The following is a 17,426-nucleotide window of genomic DNA, read 5'->3' on the forward strand; positions in this document are numbered from 1 at the left end:
CTGGGGAATTGGCGTTTGAGATCTTCTTTCGATAGGGGCCTGTCTGTTATTGACCCGATGAGTCCGTGTGGCAGTGGTAGCCCTTCTATTTCTTCTGACTGGTCGTAGTGTAGGTCAATTAGGGCAAGGGCCTTAGCTGTTCGGTAGCTGAGGAGGCAGCGGCTGACGGACGGGCTCCTTATGACATGTATCGTGGCTGGTATTGTGATATTTCTATGCCGTAGATTACATTGAAACTTTCCTTTGGAAGACATGGGTTGTGTCGCTCCCCATTGAAAAATGTGTGTTCTGGATTCTTGCAGGGGGTATGATGAGGCTATGTTACGGTAGATGTCTTCATTCATGACATTTGCTGTCGCTCCTGTGTCAATGATGAATCTGTTTCTGATGTTGCCCAGCTGGACCGTCACTCTGGGGGCCGAAGTGTCTTCATCTTCAACACTGAGGAGACATACGTACTCTCTGTCGTAGCCATCTTGCAAGTATTGAGTGTGGTCATTCCCTCCTGGGTGATGTTGGGGTGGGAAGCTGAGGTATGGGTCTCTGTCTTGCTCACACGAGCTTGTGGTTTCTCCCTTGTAGGTCACTTCATACTCCACGTTTTGCATGACGTTACTCCTGTGCGTGTCATATAGTTCATGATCTTTTTTGTCTGGCTCGATCTGGAGACCTTCAAGGGCTCTTACAGTGTTCGGGCGTTGATAAACATTCGCGGAGGTTGAAGTGTTTCTATCCGTCTGGCGAGGTTGGTCTGTGTGAGTTTCCATCATGCCAGTGGCAGGTCGCGGGCGTGATGATCCTCCTTCCGGTAGCAGTTCTTTACACATCACTTGGAAGTGATTTTCCATGCCGCATCTCATGCAGCGTTGGCCGATGGCAGGACAGGGACCTCTGTGTGGGTATTCAAATCCACAGCGATAGCATTGGCGGTCACTTTGTGTCCGTTGTGACGGGTACCTCGTGTTCATCCTTGTTTGGTGTGCTGTGTTTCGGGCATAGGGATGTACTGCTGCTATTACCTCTCCCTTCTTGGGGTTCTCAATGGCCACTGCTTGGATGTCCACTCTCTCGTAAACTCTGGCTAGGTCTAATACTTCCTTTAGGGATAGGGGCTTCTTTAGGAGGTGTTTCCAGAACATCGACGATACACAGCCTTCTATTATACGTAGCCTGATGGCTTCCTCATCATTAAAGTTGGCGAAGTCGCACTTCGATATTTTTCTTTGAAGGCGAATGACAAATTCCCCTATCGATTCGTGGGGTAGTTGACTGCATTGGTTGAACGTGTATCTCTCGTAGTCGCGATTGGGTGAGATGACAATTTTGTCATTGATGGCTTGTCGGAGTTTTGCATACGTGGAACGGTCCTGTAGTGGGATCGTGCGTATGATGTTCTTAATTTCTCTGCCTGCTACGTTTGCAAAGATGCTTAGAATGTTGGGGGGTTGTTGCGTGCCTATGGCACCTACAAAGTCCTCAAATTCTTCCATCCACTCTTCCCATCGTTGGCCCTGGTCATGGTGTGGGTTTAGAGTGAACGGGGCAGGTCTCCTCATTAGGCTGGCGTATGAGGATGGTATCTCTAGTGGTGCTGGCTGTGCATTGGGGTCTGCGGCGTCTGGAGCCGACATGATGGTGCCACTGGAATTCCTTTTGTTGGCTAGGTGGCACTTAGGTGCATATAGTGGTTAACTATGGTGTTATGGTCCTTTGTGCAACTTTCACGTGGGCGCAGGCTTTCCTTTCTCCAGTGTGGTGTGGTGATAGTGTTTTCCCTTTTATTTATTTTTTTCTTAATGATTGCAAATGTCACGTGGGAAGACACGGGGATTCCTTTTCAGTGTTAGTTTTCGCGTATAAATTGCAACAATCGGGAGACTCGAGGTTTCCCCCCCCCCCCTTACTTGAAGCGGTCGTTGTGGCGTGCCGTTCTCCTTGTTGGTGTCGGTACCTCTTTTCTGGGCGCACGGGCCCACTCCGGTCCTCCAGTGCTCTCTCTCCGCTCGCCGAGGCACACGGGCCTCTCTTCCCCACAGCACACGGGCCTCCGATAATCTGTGGGCGCACGGGCCCTCTGGCAAGATGCAGGGCGCACGGGCCACTGCTGGCCACGGCACACGGGCCTCCGATGGTCTATGGGCGCACGGGCCACTGCTGGCCACGGCACACGGGCCTCCGATAATCTATGGGCGCACGGGCCCTCTGGCGGGATGCAGGGCGCACGGGCCACTGCTGGGCTATAGGGTCTCCAAGCCCACCTCCGATCTCCGGGCACACGGGCCCCTCTTGTGGGTCTGCTGGGGCACACAGACCTCTCCCTCTTGAGGTACACGGACCTCTGATCAGCCGCGGGCCTTCGGGCCTTCTTAAACTGCTGGGCACACCGCCCACCTGTAGTTGCTGCCGGCGCACGGGCCACCTCGTCCCGAGGCGCACAGGCCTCCTATTAGCTGGGGCACACGGGCCTTCCGAAACTGCTGGGCACACCGCCCTCCTGCTGTTGCTGCCGGCACGCGGGATTCCGCATCGGCTTCGTCGCCAGTGTTAGGCCTGCTATGTGTCTCACTCATGCACATACCATATTAAAGACACAGAGCCTGATATCCTGTGAACATGCTTTATTCAGACTCTCACACTTTCTGCCCTCCTTCCCCTTGTCCCCTCCCCTTCCGCTTTCCTCCCGCTCCTTCTGCCTTGGTCCTCTTAAAGGGGCCATGTCCTTTTCCATGTACAACACTAGGAGATTTCTTGATGCCGAGTGTAAAGGAGGTTGCCAGCTTGCTAGGAGATTCCTTGATGCCAAGTGTAAAGGAGGTTACCAGCTTGCTAGGAGGTTGTCGGTTGTAAAGGAGGTTGCCAACTTGCTAGGAGATTTCTTGATGCAGAGAGTGAAGGTTACCAGCTCTTCCTAGGAGATTTCTTGATACTGAGTGTAAAGGAGTTTGCCTGCTTGCTAGGAGATGTCTTGATGCCAAGTCTAAAGGAGGTTACCACCTTGCTAGGAGATTTCTTGATGCCGAGTGTACATGCTGGGAAGTAGTGCCAGCAAGCCTCTTCCCAAGCAGCATTCTACAGTAATGCTCCAAAGGCAGTGGATTCCGAGATCGCAGGCACCGGCGGATAAAGGCTTGGTCCGTCGAGGGGCAGCCAATCCCAGTGCAACACCAATCTCCTTACACAGATGCAGACCCTCACGAAAGACCCAGCCCAGAGGCAGAGAAAACTTGGCTCGAAAAGCCTCCCCGGCCATTTTATGGATGTGGGTGTTTGGAGTTGGTTGGAGCAAGCTGCAGAGGCTTGTGAGGAGTGTTGCGGAGAGTTCGGAGAGCTGGGGCAGAGACTGGAAAAGGAGAAGGAGGTGGTGGTGGGTGGAGAAGAGAGGGAGAATGTGGGCTAAGAGGAGAATATGGTATTTCTATAGAGCTACAGGGAGGGAATGGACTGGCTATGAGGAGAGGTATAGAGAGAGAGTGTGGTTTCCATTAAGGCAGGTATAGAGATCAAAAGAGGACTTGGCTCGGTGGAGGGGCTATTAGAACTGTTAACCATAGATTCACCTAATGACATCACATGTTTTCTGACACAAGTATGTCATTTTTGTAACACTGTTTTGTAAAATGAAGGTACCACCATAACCATACATTTGCTTTAAAACAGGTGAAAATAACCAAGTACTACCACCAGAAAAGGCAGTTTTACTTTGAATAGACCAGAGGTTCAATTGGGTAATTTATATGGAATTGTAAGCAGCAGCCAGGGTAACTCGCCTTGAGCCTAGGGTAACTCGCCTCAAGCCTAGGGTAACTCGCTTAGGGTAACTCACCTCGAGCCTAGGGTAACTCGCTTAGGGTAACTCACCTAGGGTGACTCATCTCGAGCCTAGGGTAACTCGCCTAGGGTAACTCACCTACGGTAACTCTCCTCGAGCCTAGGGTCACTCGCCTAGGGTAACTCGCCTCGAGCCTAGGGTAACTCACCTAGGGTAACTTGTCTACGGTGACTCGCCTAGGGTAACTCACCTAGGGTAACTCACTTCGAGCCTAGCGTAACTCACCTACGGTAACTCGCCTCGAGCCTGGGGTAACTTGCCTAGGGTAACTCGCCTATGGTAACTCACCTCAAGCCTAGGGTAACTCGCCTAGGGTAACTCGCCTAGGGGTGATTCACCTAGGGTAACTCGCCTCAAGCCTAGGGTAACTCGCCTAGGGTAACTCGCCTTGGGTGACTCGCCTAGGGTATCTCGTCTGGAGCCTAGGGTAACTTGCCTAGGGTAACTCGCCTCAAGCCTAGGGTAACTCACCTAGGGTAACTCACCTCGAGCCTAGGGTAACTCGCCTAGGGTATCTCACCTCGAGCCTAGTGTAACTCGTCTAGGGTGACTCACCTAGGGAGACTCGCCTAGGGTAACTCACCTCGAGCCTAGGGAACTCACCTAGGGTAACTCGCCTCGAGCCTAGGGTAACTCGCCTAGGGTAACTCGCCTAGGGTAACTCGCCTCAATAGGTTTTCTGTGTAGACCTGGATATTGGGCTACTAAAGCAGTGAGAATGTGGCATTCACTGAGGATTGTGGGGGGGCGGGGGCTGTAAGAAGGTCTTAGTTAGCAGGAGGGGTTTGAAAGAGTAGGTGGTGATGGAGGGGGGTGTTTAGCAGAAATATTTGGTATTGACCTTAGAACTTTAATATCCAATAATATGTTTCTTTTGTATTTTATATACTGCTGGCGCATTGCCTCCTGGCTGCTTCTGAGCAATTTGAGACACTGCATGTCAGAAGAAGGCCCTTTTCAGACAGCCACAGTAAACAGAGTGAACTTCAGTGCTTCATAGGTCTTGCTCGGAGCTGCGGCCTCCAGGCCCTTAGGGTGCCCAAAGACATTGTCGCCCTTTTAGCAGGAGTTCAGATGGCCTTCAGAATGCTCTCAGATGAGGCTAGGCTCAATGAGATACAAGAAAGAACAAGGCACAGTCGGATTCCTTTGCCTTTTAGTGTCTATAATTGCCAAGCAAACAGAGGCAAACAATGACCAGGGTGTGGATGTGTGCAGTTGTCTGACATTGCATATATATTTTTGCAACTACAGATCCACACTAGACTGGGCGTTTCATATAATGTATATTACCCCTGCAGCAATGAAAAGTGCAAATGAACACATCACAAATATTGAGAAGAAAATAAACAAAAAACAAAGACTTGGGTTTCCTTTTGCTGTCGATCGCCACATATTAAAGTGCTTTAAAGAGTGTCTGCAAAGAGCAAAGAGCAAATAAGTTATAGAAAGTGTACAGGTGCAGAGGTAAGGCTGCGACAGAAAGGTGGCATTGTTTTGGTTATAAACTTTTATTAACCAAGGGTTAGGGAAAAAGGTGTTGCTGTCCCTAGAGCTAAGAGGGTTTCCCTGCCTCAAACAAAACTAGTGAACATGCCAGGATGTCAAATAAAGTCTGTTACTGCTGTGTCCCAAAAACCTACTTCTGACCCTGACACTAATAACCTAAACCAAATGTGTAAGGGTGATCTCTTCCAACGTAAAGTGGTAATGATAACTCTCTCCAACAGAAAAGTTCTCAATGTCTCAAGTGATCAAAATGACACAAGAAATGTTCCACAATGTATAACTCCAAGAATTAGGGTTCAGTTCCTTTCCCCTGGATTCCTTCCGGTTCTACTTTCCTCTCTCTGGGCCCCAGATCCTGTATCTTTGTGGGTAAACTTCACTGTACTTCTATATTTATTTGGGTGTGAGTCCCAGACTCTGTTATGTATTGCACAAGCTTGGTGTACTCTCCTGCCACGCATAGGCTTTCTTCTGGTCTGTCTCTTTTGCTTTCAGGGTCCCAGACCCTCTTATTCTCAAATGTTCATGTGAGTTTGGGTCCCATACTCGTAATCTGTGATTGCAATAGCTTGGTTTACTCCTGTGCCAAGACTATGCATCCTTTGGCACCGTCTCAGCTTCTCCCAGGGTCCCACATACTCTTATTCTCTTGCTCTCATATGGGTGCAGATCCCAGACTTGCACTGTGCTGTTGTCACGACCCTCAGCCCTGATCCCCACTGGCAAGCCCATTGGCCAGGTTGAATCAGGGCTTGGATCATTAATAAGGCCGGGCATCCACTCTTCAGGCCCTCTTGGGGCCAGTCCTGGCGACTTTGGCGCCAGGCTCATCAGTTAGGAAAGGCATCTGCTTAAGGGACTACTTTATTTAGGCTTTCATCCAACATGGAGGCATCCACATAGCTGGGTTCCTAGAACCAAGCTCTGCGGTCTAGTGTTTTGGGTGTGGTGGCCTGGGGACTACTTTACCTGGACTACTTTACAGTGGCCATTTAAACCACACCCGAACAAGACCACATGCTTCGCGTTACTTTGCTTCTAGCAAAGTGACGCTCACTGTGTCCAGCTTTCTCTCGAACCTGGTGAATTCCAGACCTGCAGAAAACAAAGAACATCGTTAGCAGCAGAATCTTACCTGCAATCTTCATCCTTCTCTTCTCGCAGCTCCTGGGCAGCTCTGTTGGAGGAGTTCGCCGTCCGGATCGAAGGGACCTGAGAAAAGGAGAAAGACATCATTAACGGAGGTAGCAGAGACATTACAACAATAAAAGCGCTTAAAGACTTACCTGGCTGGTTGATTTTCCACTGGCATTGCTCTGGAAACTCCATCTGCGCTGGGTACTCTCCGCGACCTACGAAAAGAGAAAAGCACAGGTCAGTGCGGACAAGGCATCGATGCGCTACGCAAAGCGCCTCCTCACCGCATCATAGCGCTATAGCGCGCCCCTGCCCAGAGAGCAAGACGGAGAGCGCACCGATTCCGGCAACCAGGCGGAACTCCCTCGCCACCGAGACCACCAGGGAACCATTGGGAAGGGCTTCAACGATCAGCTGGCTGGGTGGCGTCCCCGTGGATACCAGGTGAGCGTAACAGAACGCGAAGCCTCACATAAATAATCCACCTGGGCGCCATGGAAACATCAGAAATCGACCAATTGGCCCAATTGTTGGGGGACCTTCGTGCTGAGGTTCATTCAGCCCGACAAGAGACTAATGCACTCCGGAGAGACCTAATAGTGACCAGGGAGCGCACCGACAAAATCAGCAGACAATTCTTGCAATCGCAGGCAGGGCAGACTCCTCTGCCTGGAGGAAATCCACTGATGCAAAATCATGTTCCACCATCTCATACCCCCACACCAGTACAGATCACGCTGCCTGGAACAGTTCCCCTGGCACCACCAGAAAGGTTTTCAGGCGACCCACAGAAGTATGCAGCATTCATAAATCAGTGTCGCCTTCACTTCCTTTGTCGCCCTGGGGCATTTCCAAATGACCAAGCTCGGGTAGCTTTCATCTTATCATACTTGAGTTGAAGTGCAGCGGATTGGTCGATGCCGTTGGTGACTCATAACGATCCGTTTTTACAGGACTATGGGGGGTTCCAGAGAGAAATGGAAAAACTGTTTGCTCGCCATACCCAGGAACAAGCAGTGGATAACGAACTTTTATCCCTCCGGCAGGGCAACCAAGACTTGTTAACATACATTGCAACTTTCAATAGACTGGTTGCTGAAGCCAGGTGGCCAGAAAACAAAAGAACCACGTTATTCCATCGAGGCTTACGAGGCGAATTAAAGGACATCTTGGCCCAGGTGGTTGACCCCCCCCAGAGACTGTACCAAATTCATTAATCTGGTCGTGCAGCTAGATCATCGCTTGCAGGACAGAAAAGCTGACCGTTCCAAAGCAGACTCTGAAATAGTTTATGTTTGACCTAAAGACGATGCACCATGGGGGGAGACAATGCCGTAGAACCCATGCAGATCGGAGGGTTACGACCTCCATTAACAAAACAAGAGCGGGAAAAAAGAAGACAACAGCAACTTTGTTTGTATTGTGGAAAACCAGGACATTTTCTGAAAGACTGCCCAATTAAACCCCTAAGGAGGACAGTCGGGGCCACAGAAAAGGATGAAGTTAAGGAATCAGAAAACTACTAAGCTCAGCAACCGTAGAGGTCAGTTTGTCGAGTGATGAGAAAGAGCCACTGACCTCACACTTTGCGATACCTGTGATCTTAATAAATCACCAACGATCGTCAAAGATGCATGCCGCAGAAGCGTACATCGACAGCGGAGCAGTTGTGAACTATATAGATCAAGAGTTGGCAGCAGAGATGGGGCTCCCTTTGTGTTCTAAGTCTACCAGGGACAAGGTGACGACCGTGGATGGGACAGAAATTGCCTCCGGACCAGTAACCCAGTGCACAGCAGTAGTAACCTTGTTATGCCAGAATGGGCATCGGGAGTGTATTTCGTTCGATCTTATAAAGGCACCTCAATTCCGGTTGATATTAGGGATGCCATGGTTGGTTGCTCACAACCCTTTGATAGACTGGCGGGCACGGAAATTAACCTTCTCCAGCAACTGCTCCCTAACTTGCTACTCTCCTGACCCGGAACCCGACTCCTGTGTCTCCAAGACTTCCAATATTAGAGCCTCTATCCTGGGAGCAACTAATACTTTTCCAGATGAATATCGTGACTTTCAGGATGTATTCCAAAAAGACCAGGCTAACACATTGCCGCCGCATAGGCCTTATGATTGTCAAATTGACTTGGTTCCTGGGGCACAAATCCAATGCGGCAGGATCTACGCTCTTACCGAGCCAGAAAACCTTCACCTGAAAACCTATTTGGACCAGTACCTTGCAAACGGATTTATCCGCCCATCTAAGTCCCCAGCAGCCAGTCCTTTGTTCTTCGTACCGAAAAAGGAAGGGGACTTGAGGACCTGTATTGATTACCGCGCAATAAACCAGATAACCGTGAAGAACCGTTACCCCTTGCCTCTTATCCCAGAAATGCTAGACCAAGTCAAAGATGCCCAGATTTATACCAAATGAGACCTTCGGGAGCATACCACCTGGTCCGGGTCAGAAGCGGAGATGAGTGGAAAACCGCTTTCTGTACCAAATATGGCTTGTTTGAGTATTAAGTCATGCTTTTTGGCTTGTGTAACGCTCCTGCAGCGTTTCAATATTTCATGAATGATGTCCTGAGAGAACTGATTGACGTTTGCGCCTTAGTATAGATTGATGACATCTTGATCTACTCAGCCTCAAAACAAGATCACATCAAGCATGTTCGTTCAGTCCTCGCCAAGCTCCGCCAACATCGTTTGTATGCAAAGCTGGAAAAATGTTTTTTTCACGTCACCGAAGTAGAATTACTTGGTTTCATCCTTTCGCCAAAAGGTATCAGAATGGACTACATAAAGTGGACGCAATTTTAAAATGGCCATCACCAACATCCCTAAAGGGGATACAGAGCATGCTAGGCTTTGCAAACTTTTACCGCCGGTTTATTCCAGACTTCTCTCAGGTTGTGCACCCGATCACAGTATTGCTACGAAAAAGCAATAAAAAGTTTGCTTGGACTGAGGAAGCAGAGAGAGCCTTTAAGGAACTGAAACAAAGGTTCACCTCTGCTCCAATCCTGCAACACCCTCGTCCAGACCTCCCTTATGTCGTAGAAACTGATGCTTCCAGTATGGTGATGGGAGCAGTCCTGTCACAGAGGGACCCAGAAACTGGCCAGCTGCATCCTGTGGCCTTCTGGTCAAAAAGGTTTTCACCCCCGGAAATTAATTACACTATCACGGACAAAGATCTCCTAGCCATCAAGTCTGCTTTCAAGGCGTGGCAACACTATCTTCTGGGAGCTAGACACACCATTACAGTGATCACAGACCGGCGGAACCTGCAATATCTCAAAACAGCCAAAGCCCAGTTTTCACGCCAGTTACGGTGGGCCCTCTTCTTCGCCGAATATGACTACGTGATCACCTTTCGACCACCTTTTGAGAATGGGAAAGCTGATGCCTTATCTCGAATGGGCATCGATGAAACGGTGTATACAACTCCAGACCCGGTACCCATCATACCTGAAGACAAAATCTTGGGCATCACAATAGCGTTATCACAAGCCGAATTACGAGACAAAATTCGTCAGTCAATGAACCCGGATGCTTTCCTCGCATGGCAAACTCAGGGAGAACAGTATTGCATCAAGGATCAGTTACCTTATTTTAGAGATCGGCTATATGTACCTGAGAAGGAGTTACAACAGCATATCATTTCAGATGATCATGACTCCTTGATCGAAGGACACCCTGGAATCGCTAAAACTTTAGCCAAGGTAAAAAATAACTTTTGGTGGCCTACCTGGCGTAAGGATATTGTCCAGTATGTTCAGTCCTGCGGCGTCTGTGCACAAAATAAATCACAGAAACAGAAACCATCAGGTCTCCTACAACCACTGGACATCCCTCCCGCTCCATGGCACACTCTTTCCCTTGACTTTATCATGGATCTGCCACCGAGTCAAGGCTGTAACACCATACTCGTAATCGTGGATTTGTTCTCAAAGATGGCACATTTTATTCCTCTCAAGGGCCTCCCGGACGCATCCACTCTAGCAGGAGTATTTCTGGAAAACATTGTCAAGCTGCATGGCTTTCAATCAGTTCTGGTCTCCGATCGAGGCAGCCAATTCGTATCCAATTTTTGGAGAAATTGTTGCGCAATGGCTCAGTTTGACGTCCGGCTATCCACCAGTCACCACCCCCAGACAGACAGCCAAACTGAGAGGACCAACCAGACCCTCGAGCAGTATTTACGGTGCATGCTGCACCATGAATTGAGAGATTGGAAGGATTTACTGTGGATAGCCGAGTACGCATATAACAACTCTGTACATTCTAGCACAGGCCAAACACCTTTTTACACCTTGTATGGCAGACATCCACGTACATCAGAACTTGACCTTCCTGCCAGCTTGGAAATGCCTGCAGTAAAGACTCTTCATACAACCATCACTCAAGCGTTCAGAAAGGCAAAGGAACATCTTATTCATGCTAAAGAAAAACAAGAACACTTTGCCCGACCAGCATCGGAAAAAGGCCCCAGATTATCAAGTAGGAGACCAGGTTTGGTTAGCTGCCAAATACGTACCCATCAAAGGGACTCAGACCTTCCATCCTCGATATTTGGGACCCTATACCATCAAGGCAATTATCAACCCAGCAGCTGTCAAGTTGGATTTACCACCTAATCTACGAATCCATCCGGTATTCCATGTATCCCTCTTAAAACCAATGCAACACGAATCAAAACACCACCTCAACCTATACTAATAAATGGAGAACCAGAATTCAAAGTCAAAGGCATCCTGGACTCTAAGTACTCTAGAGCCAAATTGTACTATCTCGTCGACTGGAAGGGGTTTGGGCCTCAAGATAGATCCTGGGAACCCAGTGAGAACATTCATGCACCACGTCTGATCAAGAAGTTTCATCAGAACTTCCCAACCAAACCTGGACCAGGCAGAAGACACACCTTGGGAGGGGCCTTGTGGGGGAGTGCTGTCACGACCCTCAGCCCTGATCCCCACTGGCAAGCCCATTGGCCAGGTGGAATCAGGGCTGGGATCATTAATAAGGCCGGGCATCCACTTTTCAGGCCCTCTTGGGGCCAGTCCTGGCGACTTTGGCACCAGGCTCATCAGTTAGGAAAAGCATCTGCTTAAGGGACTACTTTATTTAGGCTTTCATCCAACATGGAGGCATCCACATAGCTGGGTTCCTAGAACCAAGCTATGCGGTCTAGTGTTTTGGGTGTGGTGGCCTGGGGACTACTTTACCTGGACTACTTTACAGTGGCTATTTAAACCACACCCGAACAAGACCACATGCTTCGCGTTACTTTGCTTCTAGCAACGTGACGCTCACCGTGTCCAGCTTTCTCTCGAACCTGGCGAATTCCGGACCTGCAGAAAACAAAGAACATTGTTAGCAGCAGAATCTTACCTGCAATCTTCATCCTTCTCTTCTCGCAGCTCCTGGGCAGATCTGTTGGAGGAGTACGCCGTCCGGATCGAAGGGACCTGAGAAAAGGAGAAAGACATCAATAGCGGAGGTACCAGAGACATTACAACCATAAAAGCGCTTAAAGACTTACCTGGCTGGTTGCTTTTCCACCGGCACTGCTCCGGAAACTCCATCTGCGCTGAGTACTCTCCGTGACCTACGAAAAGGGAAAAGCACAGGTCAGTGAGGACAAGGCATCGCTGTGCTACGCAAAGCGCCTCCTCACTGCATCATAGCGCTATAGCGCACCCCTGCCCAGAGAGGAAGACGGAGAGCCCACCGATTCTGGCAACCAGGCGGAACTCGACACCGAGACCACCAGGGAACCATTGGGAAGGGCTTCAACGACCAGCTGGCTGGGTGGCGTCCCCGTGGATACCAGGTGAGCGTAACAGCTGTTGCAATAGCTCGGTTTACTCCCCTACCAAGCATATGCATCCTTTGTTACTGTCCCTGCTTCTCGCAGAGTCCCAAACCCTCTTATCCTTATTCTGCCTCTGCTCCCGGACTTCCAGCACTGCTCGTTCTGCCTCTGTACCTATTTCTCTGGTTTGTGTCTTCTGAGCAGCAGTGCTTCCCTCTGAGTCTCTGGCAGCATTCGGATGTTCTCTGCGGCCGGCGCCGTCTCCGCCAGTCAATTTCCACTCATGTTTCTCTTCCCGTTGACTGACCCTCTGCCAGTCTCTTCCAGCTTCTCGGGGTGGGGTTTTGATTTGCGATAAGTTGCCGGGCTGGTGGACACCTGGAGGTTTGTTTGGGCAGCGTGCAAAATAGCTCCTTCCCCTTTGACTTCCTTTGCTCTCCTGTTCACCTCCGTGTACGGTGTCTCCTGCTGCGGTCCCCTGTTCGCCGGGTCAGCATCACCCGGGCTTCCTTGTCGGAGGTGGGCTCTCTTTGTCTTTGTTTTCCTGTCCTGGTGTGTATTTCTCTTGGTCAATCAAATGTGGCAAAAGACTAGACTGTTCACTCTGGTTCTCTGGAGTGATCTTCATACTCCTGGGAATCTTCCCCTTCACAGTACCGGTAGTGGAGTTTTATTGGAAACAGTTGGTATTTTCAGGGTCGTTAGTCAGCTCTTACATACACGTTTGGTTGACCACATAATAAAGACATTAGCACTGACTGGGAACAGGGGCGGAGAGTTTGCCTTGGGTGGTGAACTAATGAAGCAGAGGAATACTGTGTTCTCTGGAAATGGTTGTCCCTAATCCCATAAGGGACTTCCTCTCCCATGTGATCCTCTCCCGGTGCACCACCCCCACGGGGACTATTGTACTGTGGACGCACATCCCTGGCCTCATGGGAAAGGTCTTCCCCTAGGGGAGAAGGGACAACATCCACAGATCCATCACAAAAGGTATTTAGAGACACTTGAGAATACAGCAGGTGCAGTAAACTTACACATATTGAGAATGCCTGAAGGTATTGATCAAAGACAACTTTTGAGGTTAATCCAAAATGTCTTTGCAATTTATATTACTTTTAACATAGAAGCCACGTGGCAGGTGAGTCTGGTTGTTACAGTGGCTAACAGGGAGGTAGTGTCATGTCACGCGGGAGACTGGGGTCTGCCGCTCCCATTTCCTCCTGGCGAGTCTACCCGCGCGTTCGCGTCTGGGGACTCGCCGGGAGGGGAGCAACGGATTACAGGGCCGGCGGCCTTCGGCGCATGCGCGGAGGTCCTCTCTCTCGGTTCCGCGCATGCGCCGTGGGGGCTTGCCTTCCAAGCCTCGTTCTGGGTTCGCCGGCGCCCGGAAACGGAACGGTTTGCGTTCCAGGCCTCTCGGGCGCCGGCGGCCATAAAAGAGGCCGCTAGTCAAAGCTGCCCGCGTCTCAACGCGGTTTGCTTCGCTTTCCTCGTTGTTCCTGCCCAGCCTTACCTGTGGCCTGTCCTGGGCCTACCTGCCTCCAGCCTTACCTGTGGCCTGTCCTGGGCCTACCTGCCTCCAGCCTTACCTGTGGCCTGTCCTGGGCCTACCTGCCTCCAGCCTTACCTGTGGCCTGTCCTGGGCCTACCTGCCTCCAGCCTTACCTGTGGCCTGTCCTGGGCCTACCTGCCTCCAGCCTTACCTGTGGCCTGTCCTGGGCCTACCTGCTTGCCTCCAGCCTTACCTGTGGCCTGTCCTGGGCCTGCCTGCCTCCAGCCTTACCTGTGGCCTGTCCTGGGCCTGCCTGCCTCCAGCCTTACCTGTGGCCTGTCCTGGGCCTGCCTGCCTCCAGTCCTTACCTGTGGCCTGCCCTGGGCCAGCCTGACTCCAGTTCTTATCCGGGTCCTGTCCTGGGCCTGCCTGCCTTCAATCCTCACCTGGGTTCGGCCCTGGGCCAGCCAGCCTCCGGCTACTACCTAGGTTTTGCCCTGGGTCAGTCTTCCCTCAGCCCATTCCGGAGTTCTGTCCTGAGTCATCATTGTGTAGAGGGGACTTATCCCACACTAGCCTGCATTCCCCCTGTTCCATCTTGGGCACGTTCCTACAGTTCTCTAATTGGCCAGACAACTAGTTCCAACTGTCCTCACTCTTTCCTGTCTTGCCTGACTCCGAATCTCATCCGGTGTACCATTGGAACTATCTGCACCAGCCAAGCTCCTTTGCCTACTACGAATACCTTTCTGCTACACTGGTCTATCTATCAATTGTCGCTGCACTGAGGTTCTTGGAAGATTCATGGTCTGGACAACAAGCTCTACCTGGACTATGGTTCCCTCCATCTGAGCCTACATCCTCTTGTCACGCTTACCTGGGAGAGTGCCTTTGTGACATTGGGGGTTGGTCCATCCTTCACCCAGTTCCTCATTTGGGTGGTGGAGAGGCTGATTCCTCGTGCCGCTATCTCATCAGTTCCTGGACTCCAGACTGGCGACCTCTGCGAGACCAACCACCAAGACTACAGGTACGCGGTCCTCTCGGGCCAATCAGCTTGACAGGTACAGACTCACTCACTTGAGACTGTAAGAAAGGGAAACATATGAGTGTCACAGAATGCTGCATTTTCTAGATGCCTTTATCTTCACCAACAAGACATTTAAATCCCAGGACAAAGTACATTTTGCAGGATAGACTGGAGATGGAATATAAGCTTAGAATTACTACAAGGAGCAACAGACATTTGTGGTACTTGATTCCAGCCAATGTACCACTGTCCCTTCTGCGCAGGTCCCCCTCCACTCATGATTTGGAGCAGCAGAACCACCCTTAGATACCCACTTTGCCATGATGGCAGAGCATTTTTGGCTGTTCTTTTTACTCACTGGAGCAGCACTCCCCTTTGGGCACTGCAGCATCTGCCTAAACTATAGGTAAACACAAAGTCAGACCTGCTCTTTGCTATACATGAATGCAGCTTATTCCGAGTCATACTTCGTAGCCCTTTGGGCATTGATGTAAGGATTCACTTACGTCCTTATTGTTGCCCTCAGGAGCAGTCGGTCGGGCCTGGTCTCCTCGTTGATATTGAAGACAGTGTTGTCTACCTGGGTGTAGGCCTCCAGTGAAGGCGAAATTTCAGAGGCTGCGGCAGCGATGAAGTACCAGTCCCCGAAATACTGGGAAGGGAACTGTGAGAGAGTTAGTAAGGCAGAAGATTGTCCAGGGCCTTTACTTTTTTTTTTTTTAAACTTTTATTTTTGCTGGCAGTGGCAGTTGACATACACACACATCAGATCGAGAGTATGGTCTTTAAACATGACAAAGTACATTACACTGGGATGTTCACACACAGTAGCATACATTTGCAGATAAAGATCAGCTTAGTGCCATATTGGGGAGCACAATGTACAGAAATGGGGTCTAGGGCGTGCTATCAGCCAAAGAGGTAGCATCGAGAGCGTTGAGATAGCTGTTGAAGGCAGTCCAAATGTTTTTGGGCCGGGACCGGCCTGGGAGGGTAATAATGTAGTCCTCCTCGCAGTCTCGGGACCAGGTCACCAAGTTAAGCCATTTCTGGAAAGTGGGGGGTGCCGAGCGGTTCCAGTTTTGAAGAATACATTTTTTAGCAATTGCACAGCATACATTTAATAGCCTGGCCTCTCCTCTGGCGCCCTCAGCATCCCACTGACCAAACAACACCCCCATCGGGTCAGGCTCAAGCACCGCATCACAGAGTGCGGACATGGTCTTAAGAATCTCATCCCAGAATGGGGCCAGGTTGGGGCAATCCCAGAACATGTGGAGATGACCGGCATCTTCCGCCCCACAACGGGGGCAGAGTCGCTTGTCGGAGTGGGCGAATTTGGAGAGTCTGCGTGGCGTATAGTATAGCCTATTCAGCAGCTTGTACTGCATGGTGCGATGTCGAAAATTAAGGGAGACCCTACTGGTGTGGGAGCACATTTTACCCCACAGCTGCTCTGAAATAACAACCCCCAGTTCAGAGGCCCAGTCCTCCCTCGCCCTGGGGGGTGGTGTTGCTGAAGCAGTGAGCAGGAGTTTGTACAATGATGAGACCACTCCCCGCGCCCCCCCGGAGTTGGCAATGTAGGAGATGGCAGGGTGGTCTGGGGGTTCGCTGGGGAAAGTGGGCCAAGCCGCCCGGAACGCTGCGCGGAGACGGTAATACTGAAGTAGCTCGAGTGGCGAGCCCGAGTGGGCTGGTTTCCACGTCTGTGGCGTTATGAATACCCCATCCGGGTAAAAGTCTGTAAGGGCCAGATAGCCCAGGTCCCGCCAGTGCCGTGCCAGGGCTGAGTCATTCGTGGGCTCCAAACTGGGGACCCGCCATGCGGGGAGCCATTTGTAGTAAGGGTGAGTCTCGGGGGCAGCAGCGAATATCTGCCTCCAGGCAAACAAGGTGGTCTGGACGGGGTCTACGGGAGAGTCAGGTTCATATTTCGGGTGTAGAAGTAAGGACATAATGTTAGCACCGGAGGCGGCAATGATTTCAAGCCTGACATGCGGGCGGGGAGGAGGACCAGGATACCAGTATGTGGCAAATTGTGCCTGCGCCGCAGTCCAATAGCTCATCAAGTCAGGGGCCGTGAACCCGCCCCTATCATAGGGAAGGGACATAGCACCCCACTTTTTCCGCACCGCGCCGGAATGCCACAAGAATTGGGCACACAGCTTGTGCAGATCAGTGAAGAAACTATTTCCAGGCCAGATGGGAACATTTGTAAACGTGTACAGGAACTTAGGGAGCAGTATCATCTTGACCAGCGACAGCCGCCCGGCTAATGATAAGGGAAGAGAGCGCCAGCGCTCTAGTTTGGTTTCGGCCAGTGCAGCCAATGTCACATAGTTGTCAGCCAGAAGGGTCTCCCTGGCCAGGGACACATGAACCCCCAGATATTTGATCCCATTGGGAGACCACCTGAGCGGGTATTCAGTGGCCGGGTGGAGTGTGGAGTGTGTGAGGGGGAAAAGTTCGGACTTTGTGTAATTTATAGTGAAGCCTGAAAAAGTCCCGATGCGGGTGATGTCCCGGAGGAGAGGGTCGAGGTAGAGATCTGGGTCCCTGACGAACAGAAGGACATCGTCCGCGTATAGGGAGACCACCTCGGAGG

General features: G+C 50.8%; 1 protein-coding gene across 2 annotated transcripts in view; it reads right to left on the reverse strand.

Moving 5' to 3' along the window:
- Positions 1–17,426, reverse strand: part of APOM (apolipoprotein M) — a 127,408-nt gene that overhangs the window by 41,055 nt on the left and 68,927 nt on the right. Inside the window, exon 2 of one of the 2 annotated variants that reach the window (XM_069632959.1) lies at positions 15,325–15,482. In XM_069632959.1, the coding sequence (XP_069489060.1) occupies positions 15,325–15,482 (158 nt within the window). The remainder of the gene's footprint in view (positions 1–15,324; positions 15,483–17,426) is intronic. The other variant, XM_069632958.1, reaches the window with a different exon arrangement.

Source organism: Ambystoma mexicanum, chromosome 13 (assembly GCF_040938575.1).
Source record: "Ambystoma mexicanum isolate Mex_15411 chromosome 13, UKY_AmexF1_1, whole genome shotgun sequence".
In the NCBI taxonomy this organism is placed as follows: domain Eukaryota; kingdom Metazoa; phylum Chordata; class Amphibia; order Caudata; family Ambystomatidae; genus Ambystoma; species Ambystoma mexicanum.